Below are 21,840 nucleotides of genomic sequence, written 5' to 3'. Positions count from 1 at the left end.
CCGATAGAGCAAGCGGCCTGCCCGCTGCTTGGAAAACAACTGCCGGCGGGCAGAGCGATAAGCTAGCGGCAATTACTGCACCCGACCCTGCAATGCTTCATAGATGTAAACAGAGATGTCTGTGGCCAAACAGCACCAGGATGAGGTCAAAATGGAAAGATTTACCAATAAGGAAGTATACATAGGCCAGCAGCAGTTTGCTTTTGCTTGAGACTACTGGGGAGATTTCCACTTCTTACCGACAAGTGTTGAAACAGCCAGGCGCGCATAATATTTGTGGCCACTTTGGGGAAGATTCCTCGCTTCTTGTTCCTTTTTTTGTCTCGGTCTAAGTCATCGTCATCTCCTGTGCTGGGAGAAGCCACGCTGTTGTCTAGACAGTCACCTGGGAGAAAAGGGAAGAAAGGGGGAATGTGAGCCAACAACATGACGCTGCAGCAAACAAGGCAAAAAACATTCTAGACTGCACTAACAGAACTATAGTTTCAGCCAAGACACTACACCTGGAGGACCAACATCCTTGAACTACGAGAGATCGCCTAAGTAAGTAAGTTATAGGGTTGTTGTGTGTTTTCCGGGCTATATGGCCATGTTCCAGAAGCATTTGCTCCTGACATTTTGCCCACATCTATGGCAGGCATCCTCAGAGGTTGTGAGGTCCCACCCTGGACATTATTCTTCAGATATATACACCCCACTTGCCTAGATTTCAACAGATCTCAACAACCCTGTGATTCCGGCCATGAAAGCCTTTGACAACACAAAGTATTTATTTATTTATTTATTTATTTATTTATTTATTTATTTATTTATTTACAGTACAGTAGAGTCTCACTTATCCAACACTCGCTTATCCAATGTTCTGGATTATCCAACGCATTTTTGTAGTCAATGTTTTCAATACATCGTGATATTTTGGTGCTAAATTCGTAACTACAGTAATTACTACATAGCATTACTGCATACTGAAATATTTTTCTGCCAAATTTGTTGTATAACCTGATGTTTTGGTGCTTAATTTGTAAAATCATAACCTAATTTGATGTTTAATAGGCTTTTCCTTAATGCCTCCTTATTATCCAACATATTCACTTATCCTACATTCTGCCAGCCCGTTTATGTTGGATAAGTGAGACTCTACTGTATTTATATTCCGCCCTTCTCACTCCGAAGGGGACTCAGGGCGGATCACATTACACATATAAGGCAAACATTCAGTGCCTTAAAATAGAACAAAGCAGGACAAACACGGGGCTCTGGGCTGTCCTCGAACTCATGACCTCTTGGTCAGAGTGATTTGTTGCAGCTGGCTGCAGCTGGTTGCTTAACAGCCTGTGCCACAGCCCGGCCCAAAGTACATAAGTAATAGTTTCAAAACACACGGGTAGTAATAGTCCTACTACATTCCATGATAGTTAGGCCTCATCTGGATTTTTGTGTCCACTTCTAGGTGTTTTATTTTAAAAAGGATATACGCAAGTCTGAGCAGGTCCAGCAACAAAAAGGATAAGAGGTCCAGAGAATAAAACAATAATTGATAATACAGGCGAATGGAGACTCCACCACAGACATCAGAAGAGCTGCAAGGCCAAGAACAAGCCTCGAGAATCAAGACAAAGACCCACCCAGAAAAAAAGTGTTCTATCAGACATCAAGGGAACCACTGACCACATAGGGAAGCTGATGAAGAAACACAACCTACAAACTAGCTACAGACCCACTGAAAAAATCCAACAAATGTTACATTCAGCAAAGGACAAGAGGGATCCTCTCACCTCTGCAGGAGTCTACCGTATACCATGCAGCTGTGGACAAGTCTACAGAGGGACCACCAAACACAGCAGCATTGCCCTGACACGAATCAAGGAACATGAAAGGCACTGCAGACTAAGTCAACTAGAGAAGTCAGCCATAGCAGAGCACCTGATGAACCAAACTGGATACTGCATATTATTTGAGAACACAGAACTGCTGGACCTCTCTCACAACCACCATGTCAGACGACACAAAGAAGCCATTGAAATCCACAAGTATGTGGGCAATTTTAAGCATGAAAATGAACACAATCTGGTAACCAGTATTAAAACACTCCAAAATCAGTACAGTAAATACAGAACAACACTCACAAAACAGAGGAATTCCAGCCATGAATCAAACAGGGTGAGCTAACACCTCCCAGTAAAGGATTCCCCCAGGCAGTAAGCAGCTAGGCTTTGAAGCTGCAAGGCTAATCAAGGTGGCCAATTGCAACATTCACACTTGCCTCCAACAGACAAGAGTTCTTTCTCCCACCCTGAACACTCCACCCATATCTAAACCTCAGTTGCCTTTCCAACAGACCTCACAGCCTCTAAGGATGGCTGCCATAGATGTGGGCGAAACATGAGGAAACATGGCCATAGAGCCCAAAAAACTCACAGCAACCCAAGACAGGAGTTTTACAATCATTTCTTATGTAACCACTAGAGGGAAGCAAAGTATTTTGAACAGCTAAATAAATACCCCCTAAAGGTGAACAGAAGAATTTCACCATTTGTAGATGGAAATAGATGAAGCAAGCACAATTTTGAACTGATATTGGGTAACTAGGCTATTGTTAGAACCAGCGTGGTGTAATGGTTTGTACACTGGAGTATGACTCTCGAGAACAGTTTTCGAAACTCCGCTCAGCCATGAAAGCCATGAAAGCTTACTTGATGCAGGTCACACACTCTCAGCCCCAGAAAACCGCATAATTGGTTCATTATTTATTATTTATTTATTTACAGCATTTATATTCTGCCCTTCTCACCCCAAAGGGGACTCAGGGCGGATCACATTACACATATAGGCAAACATTCAATGCCTTTTAACATAGAACAAAGACAAGACAAACATAGGCTCCGAGCGGGCCTCGAACTCATGACCTCCTGGTCTGAGTGATTCACTGCAGCTGGTTACAGCTGGCTTGCTCTCCAGCCTGCGCCACAGCCGAGCCCATTATAAGAGGGTTATCCAGAAAGTAGATTACATTTTAGAATTTAAAATGAACAAAGTTTAGGAGAAAACATGTACCATATGCAGTTGAAAGCCACACCCAAATACCACTTCTCAGCATAGTTGCCATTCAAATCTAGGCACTGATCATAGCGATGAATGAGCTTGGCAAATTCTTCCCCACAAAACTCTGCCACTTGCGTCCTGGCGTTTTGGCGACGATGCGCAGCTGCAGGAAGGGTGACCGGCTGGTTAAGGACACAAGCGGCAGAGTTTTGTGGGGAAAGAATTGCCAAGCTCATTCATCGCTATGATAAGTGCCTAGATTTGAATGGCGACTATGTTGAGAAGTGGTATTTGGGTGTGGCTTTCAACTGCATATGGTAAATGTTTTCTCCTATACTTTGTTCATTTTTAATTCCAAAACGTAATCTACTTACTGGATAACCTCGTATGTTGTATACGGCCTGAAGGCACACAACAACACTGTTGTACTTCCTCATCTGACTCACCTTACCTCTCTCATACTCATAGATGGTCAAACGACCTAGATCCAGCCACTACAAATCCTGAATTTGAAAATATAATATCAGAAGTAGACCTTATCTGAATTAGGAGAACCTGAAAATGACCTAGGGAGCATATATCAGGCATGCTGCTGCAAGCCAACACTACAGATCTATTTTACAGGTTGGTTGTATGTATGATTGAGAAAGACCACCATGTGCAATAACAATAAGAAGGTATATAGTTGGCCTTCCATAACCACAGATTTTGCATTTATGGATATCAAACCATCTACAGCTTCAAAATATATTTGAAAGAATCCCAAACCTTGATTTTGCCATTTTATATCAAGAAGACCCCTCTATGCTGCCATTAGTATATATAATAGGACTTGAATTCCATTGATTTTGGTAGGTCCTGAAATCAAACCACAACAGATGCCATTACCATGAAACACATAATACTAAAAGGTACCCTAAGCGAGGCTTGGATAAGTGAGACTCTACTGTAGTTGCTATACTCCAGAATTTTCATTTTTGTAGCTGCCACAAACTATATTGAATCGGTTGAGACTTGCTGAGATATTCATTGAAAAAATTGAGCAAACTGTGCAGCAGGATGTTCCTCAAAAACAAAATTTTGGCAGTTTAATAAACTTTTTCCATGTTTTGTAATAGAACCAATTAGGAAATTGCATTTATAACCCAGTAGAAAAACAGTGTTACATCGTATTACACATAAAAAGTGAAAAATGTCTATGTGTGTACGTGGCGGAGGTGTCCACTTACTGGGACCAGACTTGGCACAGAGAAGCCCCATGACCAACTGCACATACTGCAGGGGTTAGTTGGAATGGACCTTGATTTTGAGAGTTATAGTTATATGGATACCTGCATCCAGAAGGCACTGAACCCAGCTGACATCAGATCTTGACCAAACTTGGCACACAGACCAAACATGGCCAACTGTGCATACAGGCCTGGTTTGGGGGTGATTGACCTCGGATCTGGGAGTTATAGTTCACTCATATCCAGGGAGCCCTGAACCTGGCTGATGACAGATCTGGACTGGACTAGGCACACAGATCCAACATGACCAACTGTGAATACTGGCAGAGTTTGAGGGTGACTGCCCTGGGAATCTGGGAGTTGTAGTTCACTGAACACAGCCACCAATGGATTTGGACCAAACTTTAGTGATATTACCTAACACCCCCAAACCTACCTAACATCCCAAAACAAACAATGCTTTCTTCTGGAATGCATTGCCAAAAGAGATCAGGCAATCCCCTACATTATCCAGTTTCCGTAAGGAACTGAAGACCTGGTGATCAATGGTTTCGTCAGTTTCCTTGCACAGTGTTGCCTCCATTGAGCTTGCTTTTGAGAATGTTTCTGACCCTTTGTGTGTATTCTTTACTGACCACAGTCTTCACATGTTCATGATTGATGTTGTCCAGCTGTAATATGCCCAATATTTATAGGCCTCTGGCTGGTGACACTTTATTGTTTGGCCATTAGGCATATTTATGCCCCCACTTTCAATGATTTTCCCTTCTTCAATGCCACTGTCGAACATTTGTCCAAACCAAACTCCATGCTGATATCAGTGCTAAAAATTCGGACAGTGTTAGTCACAGACTGGATTTCAGTTTCCGTTTTCCCATGCAGCTTCAGGTCATCCATGTACATCAGATGCGAAATTTTGTGAGATTTCTTAGATGTTTGATTATTATTATTATTATTATTATTATTATTATTATTATTATTATTATTATTTTCTTCTTCTAATAACCCGGGTACTGCCGGATCCCCAAACTAGTAGTACAACAACAACAACAACAGATGATCACTGTCCCCCTACATCTTCTTTTCCTTACACATTATTCCACTGGCACAACATGGGTTTCCCACCAAGCTTCACTAGGCACCCCATCCTACAACTGAAATATGTTGGCCCTAAAACGGAAGAGGAAATATGGAACCCTACTTTCCCCATCCCCTCTGTTCCTTCTAAGAAAGGCAAAATCCCATTTCTTCTTCTCTTTATAAGCAGCCCCCGCCCCTCAACCCGCCAGTCCTACCCCAATGGAACAGCTGCTACGCTTTTATATCCTCCGGCTAAAAGGCAGCTTAAAAGCCCTGCCCGGAGGGGGACGTAAATTATGCATCAGAGAAAACGCTGCTGTCGGGGGCTTCAAGCAGCCATCGTCCGTGTCCCCACTTGATCATGGGCCCCGCCCTGCTTTTTTATTCCCCCCTCCCCATTGCAAATACATATATGCACATCTCCACCTCCACTGCCTTCCTGTGCTAGAACTCAGCTGGCTTTCTGTGATGGCGAGGAGGGGAGAACACAGGCTCTCCAAAGCACTGAACTGAAAAGCAGTGGCATAAAATCAAGGGGCTCCAAATGTCAGATTGATCGTTCCCGATGGCAGTAGTTTTCCCATTGCACTGAGATGTGTACAACTACCTGCAGCGTCTCACCAACACAGAGTAGAGTAATAGACAGGTTAGAGTATTTTTTAATCTTTATTACAAGATTTGGAGCTCCATCAACTATTTTATCCTGTTTGCAGTCCTATCTGTCACATAAGACTATAATAGAATCATGGGAAGAGACGCCAAGGGCCATCCAATCCAATCTACTTCTCCCATGCAGGAACACAATCAAAGCACTCCCAACAGATGACCATCCTGCCTCTGCTAAATCCATATGTGTGTGTCGGGAATAGGATCTCACTAAAATCAAGGGCTCCCTGCCTCTGAACCAAGAAAATCAAGGTTGCGATCAGCAAAGAATTCAATGGGGGGATGGTCAATAAATAGAATGGAGATCAATGCGCAGCCTTCCCAAAACAAATAAAGTAGAGTTTCACTTATCCAAGCCTCGCTTATCCAACGTTCTGGATTATCCAACACATTTTTGTAGTCAATGTTTTCAATAGTGCATAATTACATATAGAATAATGTAATTATGAATAACAGAATAGAATAATATATATATATATATATATATATGAAATCATTATATTATTATTCTATTATTATTGTAGTATATTATTACTATTATATTATTATATTATATTATTCATTATTCATGACTACATTGAAACTACAATAGAGAGAAATCAGCGTGGAAATTGCAAGAGGTACTATAGATCGTTGTACATGGAAATAATGGTAGTAAATAGTTTTTGATGTATTGAATACAGTTATATATTACAATTATATATTTTTGTTATTTCAACTATATATATTGTGAAATTATGGGGTTTTTTTTTTCTCAAAGTGACACACCACCCAAGTCATGCTAGGTTTTTTTTGGTGAATTTTGACACAGCAAGCGCAACAGGTTGCCCATCATTGTTCTAGAACAGGGGTCCCCAAACTAACGCCCGGAGGCCACATGCGGCCCTTCAAGGTCATTTATCCGGCCCCCACCCTCGGTTTTAGACTTAGGCTCACCCTGTCTGAAATGACTTGAAGGCACACAACAACAACATTCACAACAACAACAACCATTCTAATTAACTTGATTACCTCATCAGCAAGAAGCAGGCCCACGCTTCCCATTGAAATCCTGGTAGGTTTATGTGGGTTAAAATTGTTCTTATTTTTAAATATTGTATTGTTCTTTCATGTTGCACATTGTAGGTAAATGGAACCACTCAGATTTGCAGAACAAATAATACAAGAACTTTACTAATTCCAAGAGATCCCAAGAACAATGGTATTCACAATGGTCCCTCTGATTGCTTACAGAAACCCAGCAGTCATAAACAGTCCTTTTTCAGTCTATAAATCTGCTTTAGTGAAGAATACAGTCCTGGTTCTTCATCCTCTTTTCCCAGTAGCAAACAAGGCCTCAGAAATAGCAAGGCCTCTCTGAGTACAGAGCCATCTTCCCCAGGCAGAACTCAGTCACCACACAGACTCACACTGAACAAAAACTTGTTCAAACCGGTTCTCCAGCAGCAGAACAGAAACAGTTTCAAATCAAATTACAGGTCTTTGCAGGTTCAGCCAATCGGCTTCATGCACTTCATTTTCCAGTTAACACACAAATATAGCACAGTGCCTTTGCAAACCATAACATTTCTTTGGCCCTTTTTTTTTTTTGCATTACAAATAAGACATATGCAGTGTGCATAGGAATTTGTTAATACAGTAGAGTTTCACTTATCCAAGCCTCGCTTATCCAACGTTCTGGATTATCCAACAAATTTTTGTAGTCAATGTTTTCAATATATCATGATATTTTGTTGCTAAATTCGTAAATACAGTAATTACTACATAGCATTACTGCATATTGAACTATTTTTTCTGCCAGATTTGTTGTATAACATGATGTTTTGTTGCTTAATTTGTACAATTATAACTTAATTTGATGTTTAATAGGCTTCTCCTTAATCTCTCCTTATTATCCAACATATTCGCTTATCCAAGGTTCTGCCGGCCCGTTTATGTTGGATAAGTGAGACTCTACTGCAGGGGTCCCCAAACTGCGGCCCTCCGAGCTCATTTACCTGGCCCCCGCCCTCAGTTTTATAATATAATATATTGTATATACATATAATATTGATAATAATATTATAATACAATATAACACTAATAATACCATATAATAATATTAGTTATATATTCTATATTACATATAATATTACAGTATAGTAGTATAGTTCAATATAGTAATATGTAATGCTAATATTGTGCTATGCTAATAATATAATATATATTGTGTGTACATATAATTTGTAAGCCACTCTGAGTCCCCTTTGGGGTGAGAAGGGCGGGAAATAAATGTAGTAAATAAATGTAGTAAATAAATAAATAATAAATAAATAAATTTTAGACTTAGGCTTGCCCGAAGTCTGAAATGACTTAAGGCACACAACAACAACAACAACAACAACAACAACCCTAATTAACTTGACTATCTCACTGGCCAGAAGCAGGACCACACTTCCCATTGAAATTCTGATAAATGTATGTTGGTTAAAATTGTTTTTATTTTTAAATATTGTATTGTTCTTTCATTGGTCTTGTTGTTGTTGTTGTTGTTTTTGCACTACAAATAAGACATGTGCAGTGTGCATCGGTATTTGTTCGTTTTTTTTTTCCAAATGATAATCCGGCCCCTCAACAGTCTGAAGGATTGTGGACCGGCCCTTGGTTTGAAAAGTTTGAGGACCCCTGCTCTACTGTTTTGTTTTTAAACTATAGTCTGGCCCCCCAACACACTGCGGGACTGTGGACCGGCCCTCTGCTTGAAAAGTTTGAGGACCCCTGTTCTAGAACATGGTCATACAGCTTAGAAAACTCACAGCAACCCAGCAATGTCTTTATTTGTGGTATTTCACTTTCATGGGGATCTTGCACCCGAACCCCAAGGAAGACGGATGGCTGACTGAACCTGCAAGTCAATTACATTAATACAAACCTGCAGGCTGGAATTGCACACCCACTGCCTGAATAATAGTTGTGGGCTCCTATTCATTTCTAGCCTCATGGGAGGACAAAAACACTGCATTTCCAGCCCCGGAAGGGCATCTCCATGTGTGAATAAGAACACACACGCACAAATCCTCACATATTGCCCTCCATTCTCTTTTTGCAGAAAGTCAGCTGCCCCCCCCCTCCTGTCCGAGGAGCAGCGCCTGACCCGATGACCCTTGAGGAATTTAGCCATTCAGCATAGAAGGGGAGAGAATGGAAGGGGGACTTCTTTTCTTGCTATTATAATGAATCTCCCCCCAAAAAATCTCCAAGTCAAACGCTTCAGGCAAAAGGGTTGCATTGCCTGGTTTCAGGCTCCTTTTGAGGTCTACAGAGCTGAACCAGTGCTATGAGTTCCACTTTTGAGGGAATTTGGGATGATTAATTCATCTACTGGTTGAATGTTTTGGGGTACGCAAAGCAACAAGGGTCTCTTCTTAGGCCATTTAGTTTGGGAGGGTGCTTTGGAAACTGAGGCCTCCAAAACAGCTTTGACCGCCCTATCCCGTCCCTCTGCCCTCCATTAAAAGCCCATGGAATTAATGCACTTTAAGCGTTAAAGCACTGAGCTGAAGACCGAAAGGTCCCAGGTTCATACAAAATAATACTAATAATAATGAAACATAATAATATTAATTATACATTATATATTAAATGTAATATTACTAATAATATTACGGTATAGTGGTATAGTACAATATAGTAATATCTAATGCCCCAGGTTCAAATCCTGGGAGCGGCTTGAGCACCTGCTGTTAGCTCCAGCTCCTGCCAACCTAGCAGTTCAAAAACATGCCAATGTGAGTAGATCAATAGGTACTGCTCCGGCGGGAAGGTAACATTGGCGCTCCATGCAGTCATGCCGGCTACATTGACCTTGGAGGTGTCTACAGACAATGCCGGCTCTTTGGCTTAGAAATGGAGATGAGCACCAACCCCCAGAGTCGGTCACGCAACATGCAAATGTGAGTAGATAAATAGATACTGCTCTGGCGGGGAGGTAACGGTGCTCCATGCAGTCATGCTAGTGGCCACATGACCTTGGAGGTGTCTTTGGACAATGCCGGTTCTTTGGCTTAGAAATGGAGAGGAGCACCAACCCCCAGAGTCGGTCATGACTGGACTTAACGTCAGGGGAAAACCTTTACCTTTACTTATATATTACAATTATATATTTTTGTTATTTAAACTATACATATTGCGAAATTATGTTTTTTTCTCGAAGTGACACACCACCCAAGTCATGCTAGGTTTTTTGGTGAATTTTGACACACCAAAAAGGTTGCCCATCATTGATCTACACTGTAGAATTAATGCAGTTTGATTCCACTTTCACCGCCATGACTCAGGCCCCTTCTACACTGCCACATAATCCATATTATCAAAGCGGATAATCCACATTATCTGCTCTGAACTGGATTATATGAGTCTACACTGCCATATAATCCAGTTCAAAGCAGATACTCTGGATATTATATGGCAGTGTAGAAGGGGCCTCAATGACATAGAATCCTAGGAGCTGGAATTTTGCAAGGTCTTAAGCCTTCTCTGCTCAAGAGTGCTGGTATCTCATAGAATCATAGAATCACAGAATAGTAGAGTTGGAAGAGACCTCATGGGCCATCCAGTCCAACCCCCTGCCAAGAAGCAGGAAATCGCATTCAAAGCACCCCTGACAGATGACCATCCAGCCTCTGCTTAAAAGCCTTCAAAGAAGGAGCCTCCACCACATCACCAAATTACAACTTCCAGGATGTGATTGGCTTGAGCCAGAGCAATTAAAGTCATATCAATGTGCATTAATTCCACAGTGGAGATGCACTCTCGGTGTTCCTTCTTCCACAAGGAACACTCCAAAGCAGGGCTGCTCCTCCCGACCCTCCTTTGCCCCCAAGACAGCGGCTCTTCCAGATTTTCCCAGATCAGAATCAGTATGGACCCCCACCCCGTTCCCTCCCCATTCTCCTAAAGAGTAACTTTTGAGCCCAGGCAATGTCTGACAGGCCTGAGGAGATTCAATGGGGCGTCTTGGAGCCCGGCAGCGGTGACCCCCAACGTGACCCCCAGCTTTCAGAGCCGCCATCTCCCTGCCCCGTCCCCCCACTTTCCTTTTTTCCCTCTTCCTTTCTTCCGTTGCATGCCCCCATTCTCAGGGTATTTACTCAACAGATGGCGAGTGCTGGAATGCAGAGGCCCTCCCTGTGTGTATATGTGTGTGTGTGTGTATAAACACACACTATAATTAGCATAACCACAATCCCCAGCTTTTCGGCAACACATGCACGCAGATGTCATGGGCGTCCGTGCACCCTCGCCGCACATGCGCAGAGGCGCAGAGCACCCAGATGGGGAGGATGTGAATTCAAAAACGCAGGTGTCTATAATCTACAGAGAAACGTAAAAAAAGGAAAGTATGGTATATAGTATGTAAGTACTGTAGGTAATTTAATATTATCTTCTATTATCTTCTATATAAACAACTTTTAGTGGCACTTGTTATACAAGCTGCAAACGAAGAGAATTATGGTGTCGTATTTAACATCAATATAAACTGGGTTAGGCTAGAAACAGTGGTAGATCATAGCCCCGTCCCTATGGAATCTCTTACGTTTAGTAGTACAGTAGAGTCTCACTTATCCAAGCTAAACGGGCTGGCAGAAGCTTGGATAAGCGAATATCTTGGATAATAAGGAGAGGTTAAGAAAAAGCCTATTAAACATCAAATTAGGTTATGATTTTACAAATTAAGCATCAAAACTTCATGTTATACAACAAATTTGACAGAAAAAGTAGTTCACTACGCAGTAATGTTATATTGTAATTACTGTATTTATGAATTTTGCACCAAAATATCACAATATATTGAAAACATTGACTACAAAAATGGCTTGGATTATCCAGAGGCTTGGATAAGCGAGGCTTGGATAAGTGAGACTCTACTGTAGTATGTATTGCAATGAATACTTTACTCAAGGTATCCACTATTTGTATTCTCATCCACTACATTAGTGTAGTTCTTTAACACAAAGGAATACACTTAGCAACACTTGCAAAGGTATTGTGGAAAAACTATTACTATTTATGGTTTAAGTGCCAATATTGTTGTTATACAGATGTTATATTAATTACTGAACTATCTTTTTCCACGCTCCAGCAACACTTGAGAACACTATCAAGAGGGCAGTAAATTCTGCTTATTTTTCATTTACTCGATTTGATAAGACTGATATCAAACTGGAGACAACAGCTTTATGTTAAGGCTTATGTGAAGGGTTGCCTTATTGTACATCTCCATGTTAAGAACTGTTTATTTGACTCGATTCAATACTGAGACAGCAATTTTGATTGTTATCAAGTCAACTATAAGACTTTGTTTGGTTTTTATTTCTATTTGACAATATTGGCACTTAAACCATAAATAGGAATAGTGCCACTAAAATTTGTTTATATAGAAGATAATAGAAGATAATATTACATTACCTACAGTACTTACATCTATATATATAAATGAGTGATGGCATCACGGCGACCAACAAAACAACAAAACTACAGGCCCCCCAACCTCGAAATTTGACAACACAATCCATCATCCATGCCTCTAGGTTGATACAACAAAAAGAAAAGAAAAATAAAGTCCTAATTGGAGGTAAAGGAATAATTGTTTTTATCCAATTGCTGCCAGTTAGAGGACTAATCTCTGCCCACTTGGTCTCCTAGCAACCAACTCAGCCCAGGGGACAGGCAGACTTAGGCCTCTCTTAGGCCTCTTCCACAGATTATCTAATTTGCACTGGATTATATGGCAGTGTAGACTCAAGGCCCTTCCACACAGCTATTTAACCCATTTATAATGGACTTAATGTCAGGGGAAAACCTTTACCCTTTACCTTAACTACCACCAATTCCTCAATAGTTTATTTCCCATACCACCAGACTTCGCCACAGCAACGCGTGGCCTGGCACAGCTAGTACTATATACCATACTTTCCTTTTTTTACGTTTCTCTGTAGAGGATGTGAATTTGCCTTTCCTTCTGGCTTTGGATGCATGAAGGAAATGCCTTGGGAAGACTATAGAATAAAGACCGTGTGGTTCTTCTTCAGATTAGGAAACCCTATTGCATCTCCCCATTGCCATGGAAGAGTATGCAATTCAACCATCATGTAACACGCCATGCAAAGTAGGCTCCATGTAACATGTAAATTACATTCTGACATCACTATGCTAAAGATGGACAATAACACTAAGGCTCCTTCCACACAGCCATTTAACCCAGAATATCAAGGCAGATAATCCACAATACCTGCTTTGAACTGGGTTATCTGAGTCCACACTGCTATATAATCCAGTTCAATGTGGATTTTATACAGCTGTGTGGAAGTGGCCTATGTGTAAGCCGCCCCAGTCCTTCAGGAGATGGAGCGGGGTATATATAAATAAAGATTATTATTATTATTATTATTATTATTATTATTACAGTAGAGTCTCACTTATCCAACATAAATGGGCCGGCAGAACGTTGCATAAGCAAATATGTTGGATAATAAGGAGAGATTAAGGAAAAGCCTATTAAACATCAAATTAGGTTATGATTTTACGCACCAAATTAAACACTAAAACATCATGTTATACAAAAAAATTGACAGAAAAAGTAGTTCAATATGCAGTAATGCTACATAGTAATCACTGTATTTACAAATTTAGCACCAAAATATCACGATGTATTGAAAACATTGACTACAAAAATGAGTTGGATAATCCAGAACTTTGGATAAGTGAATGTTGGATAAGTGAGACTCTACTGTATTATATAACAAAATTTGAAAAATACTCTGTTCCTGGGTTGCTGTGAGTTTTCCAGCCTGTATGGTCATGTTCCAGAAGCATTCTCTCCTGACGTTTCGCCCACATCTACGGCAGGCATCCTCAGAGGGTCCTGTTCCTGGTTTGAAAGTGTTATTTCCTGTTTAATTGTGCAATACTTACTTAGAAAGGAGTTGTTCTACTCCAGAAACTTCATTTTTGTGGATGCCACAAACTAGGGTGAATTGGTTGAGACTCAATTCATTAAAAACTACGGCAAAAGGCGCTGCAGGATGTTCCTCCCGCAGTTTAATAAACTTTTTCCAAATGTTTATGATAGAACCAATTAGGAAATGAAATTTATAACACAGGAACAAAAATGGTGTTACCTAGTGTAATTTTTTCATATGGGATTCTCCACCAGCTCCAAGTCCCAACCCTAGCTCGAAATATAATAATATCCAATTTCAAGCCTTAGCTTAAAATATAAATATAAGTGTGTCCATGTGCCTTGTCGGTTTATGGTGATCCCATCAATTTTATAGGGTTTTCTTAGGCAAAGAATACTCAGAGGTGGTTTTGCCAGTTCCTTCCTCTGAAATATCTGAAATATATCCTCCTGCCAACCTAGCAATTCGAAAACATGCCAATGTGAGTAGATCAATAGGTACCGCTCCAGCGGGAAGGTAACGGTGCTCCATGCAGTCATGCCAATGGCCACATGACCTTGGAGGTGTCTACGGACAACGCCGGCTCTTCGGCTTAGAAATGGAGATGAGCACCAACCCCCAGAGTCAGACATGACTGGACTTAACGTCAGGGGAAACCTTTACCTTCCTCTGAAATAGGTCCTACAGCATATGGGATTCATATCATCCGTGGTCTCCCATCCAAGTACTAGCCAGGGCTAGCCCTCCTTAGATTCCAAAATCAGACATGATCTGGTGTCCAGGAAAATTAATTCCTACACTCCCTTTAAGAACCTCCTCACCCTCCTCCAAGGCCATTCCTCCACTTACCTTGTTCACTGGAGTTATCTCCGCTTTGCGATGCAATTCCACCGCTGGAGGGTCCCGGCGTTCCCGAATGCGTGGATCCTGTCTCATCGTGGTCCCGGATCCAGGAGTTGTTCTATATGCCAAGAAACCCAGACAAAAGAGGCAGTTAGACAAGGAAGAGAACCCATAGATGCTACAAGATGCAGAGCCAATTTTCAGAAATGGGGCTACAAAGAGGAGTCCGCGACATGCGAATGTGGAGAAGAGCAAACCACACACCACTGACTACAACGCAACCTGAGCCATATGCACAATGGAGGACCTTCTCACAGCGACACCAGAGGCACTCCAAGTGGCCAGCTTCTGGTCAAAGAACTTTTAATATAATGCCAAGTTTTTAATGTGGTTTTTCTATACATTATAACAGTATTCTCAATTCGCTTTTGACACGATAAAGAAATAAATACCACCACCACCCTTTTATTTAGATTTCTTCTGCGTTTTAGAGCATGTGTAAAAAGACCCTAAGAAGCCCAGTTTGCCCACTAGTTTGCCTATGAGGGGATGTTGGGTCTGCCTATCAGATGGCAGACCCAACAGATCCCCAAAGATCAGATCCCCAAACTAAAGCCCGGGGGCGGGATGCGGCCCTCCAAGGTCATTTACCTGGCCCCTGCTCCCAGTTTTAGACTTAGGCTCGCCCAAAGTCTGAAATGACTTGAGGGCACACAACAACAACAATCCTACTTAACTTGACTATCTCATTGGCCAGAAGCAGGCCCACACTTCCCATTGAAATCCTGATAGGTTTACTGTATGTTGGTTAAAATTGTTTTTATTTTTAAATATTGTTATTATTGCTATGGTAATAATGGAATATATTGTGTATACATATAATATTGATACTAATATTATAATGTCATACAATATAATACTAATACTAATGAAACATAATAATATTAATTATACATTATATATTAAATGTAATATTACTAATAATATTACGGTATAGTGGTATAGTACAATATAGTAATATCTAATGCCCCAGGTTCAAATCCCAGGAGCGGCTTGAGCACCCGCTGTTAGCTCCAGCTCCTGCCAACCTAGCAGTTCGAAAACATGCCAATGTGAGTAGATCAATAGGTACCGCTCCGGCGGGAAGGTAACGGCGCTCCATGCAGTCATGCTGACCACATGACCTTGGAGGTGTCTACGGACAACGCCGGCTGTTCGGCTTAGAAATGGAGATGAGCACCAACCCCCAGAGTCGGTCACGACTGGACTTAACGTCAGGGGAAACCTTTACCTTTACCTTTATACATAGATCTCAAAGGTAATTTTATAGAATGTTGTGCATGAAATAATGTTTGTGTCTACTGAACCATCATGAGAACAGTTTTAGATTTGGAGCATTCTGGATTTTGGGATCCTGGATAAGAGATGCTCAGCTTGTAATAGGAAGAAGAAGAGGGAGAGGAGGCAGGGGGAGGAGAAAGCATAACATATAAACAGTAAGGGCTACTTAGGACTTTCAAGCCTAATATTCCTGATCCCTGTTAATCTGGGTAGATGTGAGGGATTTTTGGTGGGGGACCCAGATTTCCCAGCCCTGGCTTTGACTCCTCCAAAGAAGTCTGCTCCTCATTAAGGGCCGAGTGTCGGCTTGGAGAGCCCTCCGGAGCCTTCCCCTCCCCTTGCCTGCTTGGGGTGGGTTACAAGTGTTGGGTTCTCTTTGGAAATCCTCAGCTCCTTAACCCCCTGAACCCCGAGGCCTCCCGCTTGTGGGGCGCCTCTGATCAAGGCGGCCAGGTTAATCAGGCAGGGCATGGGCAGGGCAAGGCAGGAAGGGAGGGGGGCCCTTTGTTTCGGTCCCAAGGCGGGTGCCGGGTGCAACCTGAGCCCCTTCGGTAGCTGGGCCTTTGAACTCTCCTTCGGTTGGGCCAAGGGCAGGGGAGGGGGTCAAAATAATTACAGTCCCAGCAGAGGCAGGGTGGAAATCCCCACTAACCCCAGGCCTCCTCTTTAAAGGATTTGCGGGAATGTGGATGGACAGAGGACAGTCTTGGGTTCCTGAGCCACCCGTTAAGCCAGGGATCCTCAAACTTTTAAAGTAGAGGGCCGGTTCATAGTCCCTGAGATGGTTGAGGGGCCGAATTATCATTTGGAAAAAAAATACGAACAAATTCCTATGCACACTGCACATGTCTTATTTGTAGTGCAAAAACCCCCCTCCCAACAACAATTATTTATTCATTTATTTGCTACATTTACCCTGCCCTCTCTCGCCCCAAATGGGACTCAAGAGCGTCTTATAAGTTGTATGTACATCTATATATATAAAAGAGTAATGAAATTTCGGTCTAGGACAAAACAACAAAACGACACATCCCAGAAACACTAAACTTGGCAGCACAACCCCTCATCCATGCCTCTACGTTCATACAACAAAAAGGAAAGAAAAATAAAGTCCTAATTAGAGGGAGAGGAATAATTGTTTTTATCCAATTGCTGCCAGTTAGAAGGCTAAGCTCCACCCACTTGGTCTCCTAGCAAACCACTCAGCCCAGGGGACAGGCAGAGTTAGGCCTCACAAATGAGAGTAGATGAATAGGTATTGCTCCGGCGGGAAGGTAATGGCGCTCCATGCAGTCATGCCGGCCACATGACCTTGGAGTTGTCTACGGACAACGCCGGCTCTTCGTCTTAGAAATGGAGATGAGCACCAACCCCCAGAGTCAGACACGACTGAACTTAATGTCAGAGAAAAACCTTTACCCTTTACCTTAACTACCACCAATTCCTCAATACTTTATTTCCCATACCACCAGACTTCGCCACAGCAACGCATGGCCGGGCACAGCTAGTACAATATATTATATTAATGGCATAGCACAATATTAGCATTATATATTACTATATTGTATTATACAGTAGAGTCTCACTTAACCAACAAAAACTGGCCGGCAGAATGTTGGATAAGCAAATATGTTGGATAATAAGGAGGGATTAAGGAAAAGCCTATTAAACATCAAATTAGGTTATGATTTTACAAATTAAGCACCAAAACATCATGTTAGACAACAAATTTGACAGAAAAAGTAGTTCAATACACAGTAATGCTATGTAGTAATTACTGTATTTACGAATTTAGCACCAAAATATCACAATGTATTGAAAACATCAACTACAGAAATGCGTTGGATAATCCAGAACGTTGGATAAGCGAATGTTGGATAAGTGAAACTCTACTGTACCACTATACTGTAATATTATTAGTAATATTACATTTAATATATAATGTATAATTAATATTATTATGTTGCATTATTATTAGTATTATATTGTATGACATTGTAATATTAGTATCTGTCTCCGCCACATACACACATACACATTTTCATTTTTATTATGTGTATCAATGGATAGATAGATTTGATGTCAGTGGGAGCTGGTATGATGGCTTGAGCGTTGGACTGCGATGTAAACCCACTGGATGACCTTGGGTAGGTCACACTCTCTCAGCCTCAGAGGAGGGGCATGACAAACCTCTTCTAAACCAATCTTGTCAAGAAAAGCCCCATTATAGGCTTGCTTAAGGGTCGCCATAAGTCAGAAACGAGTGGAAGGCACACAGCAACAAAGGACAACCACTGCCTCCTTGCCCTCCATAGAACATACTAGCTGTGCCCGGCCACGCATTGCTGTGGCGAAGTATGGTGGTATGGGAAATAATGTATTGAGGAATTGGTGGTAGTTAAGGTAAAGGGTAAAGGTTTCCCCCTGGCATTAAGTCCATTATAAATGGGTTATATAGCTGTGTGGAAGGGCCTTGAGTCTACACTGCCATATAATCCAGTGCAAATTAGATAATCTGTGGAAGAGGCCTAAGAGAGGCCTAAATCTGCCTGTCCCCTGGGCTGAGTTGGTTGCTAGGAGACCAAGTGGGCAGAGATTAGTCCTCTAACTGGCAGCAATTGGATAAAAACAATTATTCCTTTCCCTCTAATTAGGACTTTACTTTTCTTTTCTTTTTGTTGTATCAACCTAGAGGCATGGATGATGGGTTGTGTTGTCAAATTTCGAGGTTGCAGGGCCTGTAGTTTTGTTGTTTTGTCCTAGTTGTCCAGTCGTGTCTGCTCTGGGGGTTGGTGCTCATCTTGAGTCTACACTGCCATATAATCCAGTTGAAATCAGATAATCTGTATTTTATAGGCAGTGTGGAAGAGGCCTGATTGAAGTCGCCCTGGGCTGAGTGGGTTGCTAGGAGACCAAGTGGGTGGAGCTTAGCCTTCTAACTGGCAGCAATTGGATAAAAACAATTATTCCTCTCCCTCTAATTAGGACTTTATATTTCTTTTCTTTTTGTTGTATGAACGTAGAGGAATGGATGAGGGGTTGTGCTGCCAAGTTTAGTGTTTCTGGGATGTGTAGTGTTGTTGTTTTGTCCTAGGCCGAAATTTCATTACTCTTTTATATATAGACTAGCTGTGCCCGGACACGCGTTGCTGTGGGGAAGTATGGTGGTATGGGAAATAAAGTATTGAGAAATTGGTGGTAGTTAAGGTAAAGGGTAAAGGTTTTCTCCTGACATAAGTCCAGTTGTGTCTGACTGCACACTGAAGTGGATTATATGGCAGTGTGGAGTCAAGATAATCCAGTTCAAAGCAGATAATATAAGATTATAAATGGGTTATATAGCTGTGTGGAAGGGCCTTGAGTCTACACTGCCATATAATCCAGTTCAAATCTGATAATCTGTATTTTATAGGCAGTGTGGAAGAGGCCTAAGTGAGGCCTAACTCTGCCTGTCCCCGGGGGCTGCATGGGCTGCTAGGAGACCAAGCTTAGCCTGGCAGCAATTGGATAAAAACAATTATTCCTCTTCCTCTAATTAGGACTTTATTTTTGTTTTCTTTTTGTTGCATGAACGTAGAGGCATGGATGAGGGGTTGTGCTGCCAAGTTTAGTGTTTCTGGGATGTGTAGTTTTGTTGCTTTGTCCTAGGCCGAAATTTCATTACCCTTTTATATATATAGATTTATCTTTGGAGATGGCACAATGGGTGGATGTCCTAGGCTCCGTGGGGAAAAGGGACTCCCCAATCCCCCCTTGCAAATACGTTCTTAGATGTGCCATTGTGGCCTTGTGGGGATTAGACCCCCATCTCCACCGTCTTCTTATTCTCTTTCCACCAACAACCCCCCCAACCCCAAAAACCTCCATACTGCAGAGGAGATCCCAGCCCCAATAGCCCGGAGGCACATTAAAAATGCAGGGAAGTTGCTATAGGCAAATGAACGAGTTGACTGCATTAGCGGCGCTTGAGAAAAAAACGAGAAAGTTGTGCGGAGGTAGGGGGGAGGTCGTGCGGGGAGATTGGGGGGCCGGTGCAAAAGGCGACCGCGTCTCCTTCATTACCAGCAAACTGTCAGGGACAATTATTTTCCAAGCGCCCGACCCTTTTCTTCCAAACTCATGAATGTTGCAAGGAGAGAAGCGCTGTGGTTTTTTATATATTATAAAGGAAGGGAAAGGAAGAAAGGTGGAACGGGATGGAGCGGACGGAAAACAAGGAGAGGGAGGATGTATTGCCTATAATCACCCATTCCTTTCTCCTTAAAGTAAGGCTTAGCATTGAAAGTAGGAGCAAGTGAAAGAAACGTCACTTCCTATAGCAATGATGGGCAACCTTTTGCGCTTGGTGTGTCAAAATTCACCAAAAAAAACCTAGCATGACTTGGGTGGTGTGTCACTTCGAGAAAAAAAACATAATTTCGCAATATATATAGTTTAGATAACAAAAATATATAATTGTAATATATAACTGTATTTAATAAATCAAAAACTATTTACTACCATTATTTCCATGTACAATAATCTATGGTACCTCTTGCAGTTTCCACGCTGATTTATTTCTATTCTAGTTTCAATGTAGTCATGAATAATTAATAATATAATAATAATATAATAGGAATAATATGATAATATACTACAATAATAATAGAATAATAGAATGATATATATAGTGTGCATAATTCCCATGGAGTAAACAACAAAAACACTGGACCAAATCAAACCGAATTTAGCCACAAAAGACATAGTCATCCAATCAATCTGCATGCGGCAGCGTGTCAGCAAAAATGGCTAGGCGTGTCAGTGCTGACACGCGTGTCATAGGTTGGCCATCACTGTCCTATAGTATACTGTTGGTCCTGGGATTTTGCATCCACGGCTTCCACCATCCATACGCTGAAAATATTAACTAACCATGGTAGCTTAAGGAAGAGTCTCATTTGTATGCAGATAAAAAAAATTCTAATAATGACAGTGTAGGGCCCCTTCTACACTGTCGTTATATCCCAGGATCTGATGCCAGACTATCTGCTTTGAACTGGATTATATGAGTCTCCACTGCCATATAATCTGGGATAAGACGCTCTCTGGGATCGCATCCTGGGATATAAAGACAGTGTAGAAGGAGCCTAAGTCTAACAAACAAGGAAACTATTCACACAGACACTCTTTTGAAGACAGCATATGTTCATCAATGATAGATAGATATGGGACCCTTAAACCTGGGTGGTGGCCAACATACGTTCATCAATGATATATTATTATTATTATTATTATTATTATTATTATTATTATTATTATTATATTATGACACAGCAAACAAGATAGATATGCTGGATTTCGTATCACAAAATCACAAGTCGAACACTTCCTAAGTGTCTAGGACTGTGTGATGTATTTTCGGATGATGCGTGCAGAACCCAGCAGGGTGGCCTTTTGCAATATTATTATTATTATTATTATTATTATTATTATTATTATTATTATTATGTTTATGTTTATGTTCATGTTTATTTATAGCCCAGTTTTTCTCTCCACAAAGGAGACGCAAAGTGACTTATATTAAAAGTATTCCAATACAATAGATAGATAGATAGACAGACAGAGGTAGATAGTCAGACAGACAGATAGATGTGGGACCCTTAAACCTTGCTGGTTATTAACATATATTCATAAATGATAGATAGATGATAGATAGACAG

The 21,840-nt window shown here is 41.4% G+C and overlaps 1 protein-coding gene across 1 annotated transcript in view; it reads right to left on the bottom strand.

Annotated features, from left to right (window-relative positions):
* meis3 (Meis homeobox 3) overlaps positions 1-21,840 on the bottom strand; it is an 89,119-nt gene that overhangs the window by 16,796 nt on the left and 50,483 nt on the right. The window contains exons 7-8 of the mRNA XM_062962165.1: positions 14,807-14,918; positions 240-385 (exon numbers count right to left, since the gene is read on the bottom strand). Of these exons, the coding sequence (XP_062818235.1) occupies positions 240-385; positions 14,807-14,918 (258 nt within the window). The remainder of the gene's footprint in view (positions 1-239; positions 386-14,806; positions 14,919-21,840) is intronic.

Source organism: Anolis carolinensis, unplaced genomic scaffold (assembly GCF_035594765.1).
Source record: "Anolis carolinensis isolate JA03-04 unplaced genomic scaffold, rAnoCar3.1.pri scaffold_10, whole genome shotgun sequence".
Taxonomy (NCBI): domain Eukaryota; kingdom Metazoa; phylum Chordata; class Lepidosauria; order Squamata; family Dactyloidae; genus Anolis; species Anolis carolinensis.
The sequence above is the reverse complement of the archived record's forward strand: the minus strand, read 5'-3'. Positions and strand labels throughout refer to the sequence as shown.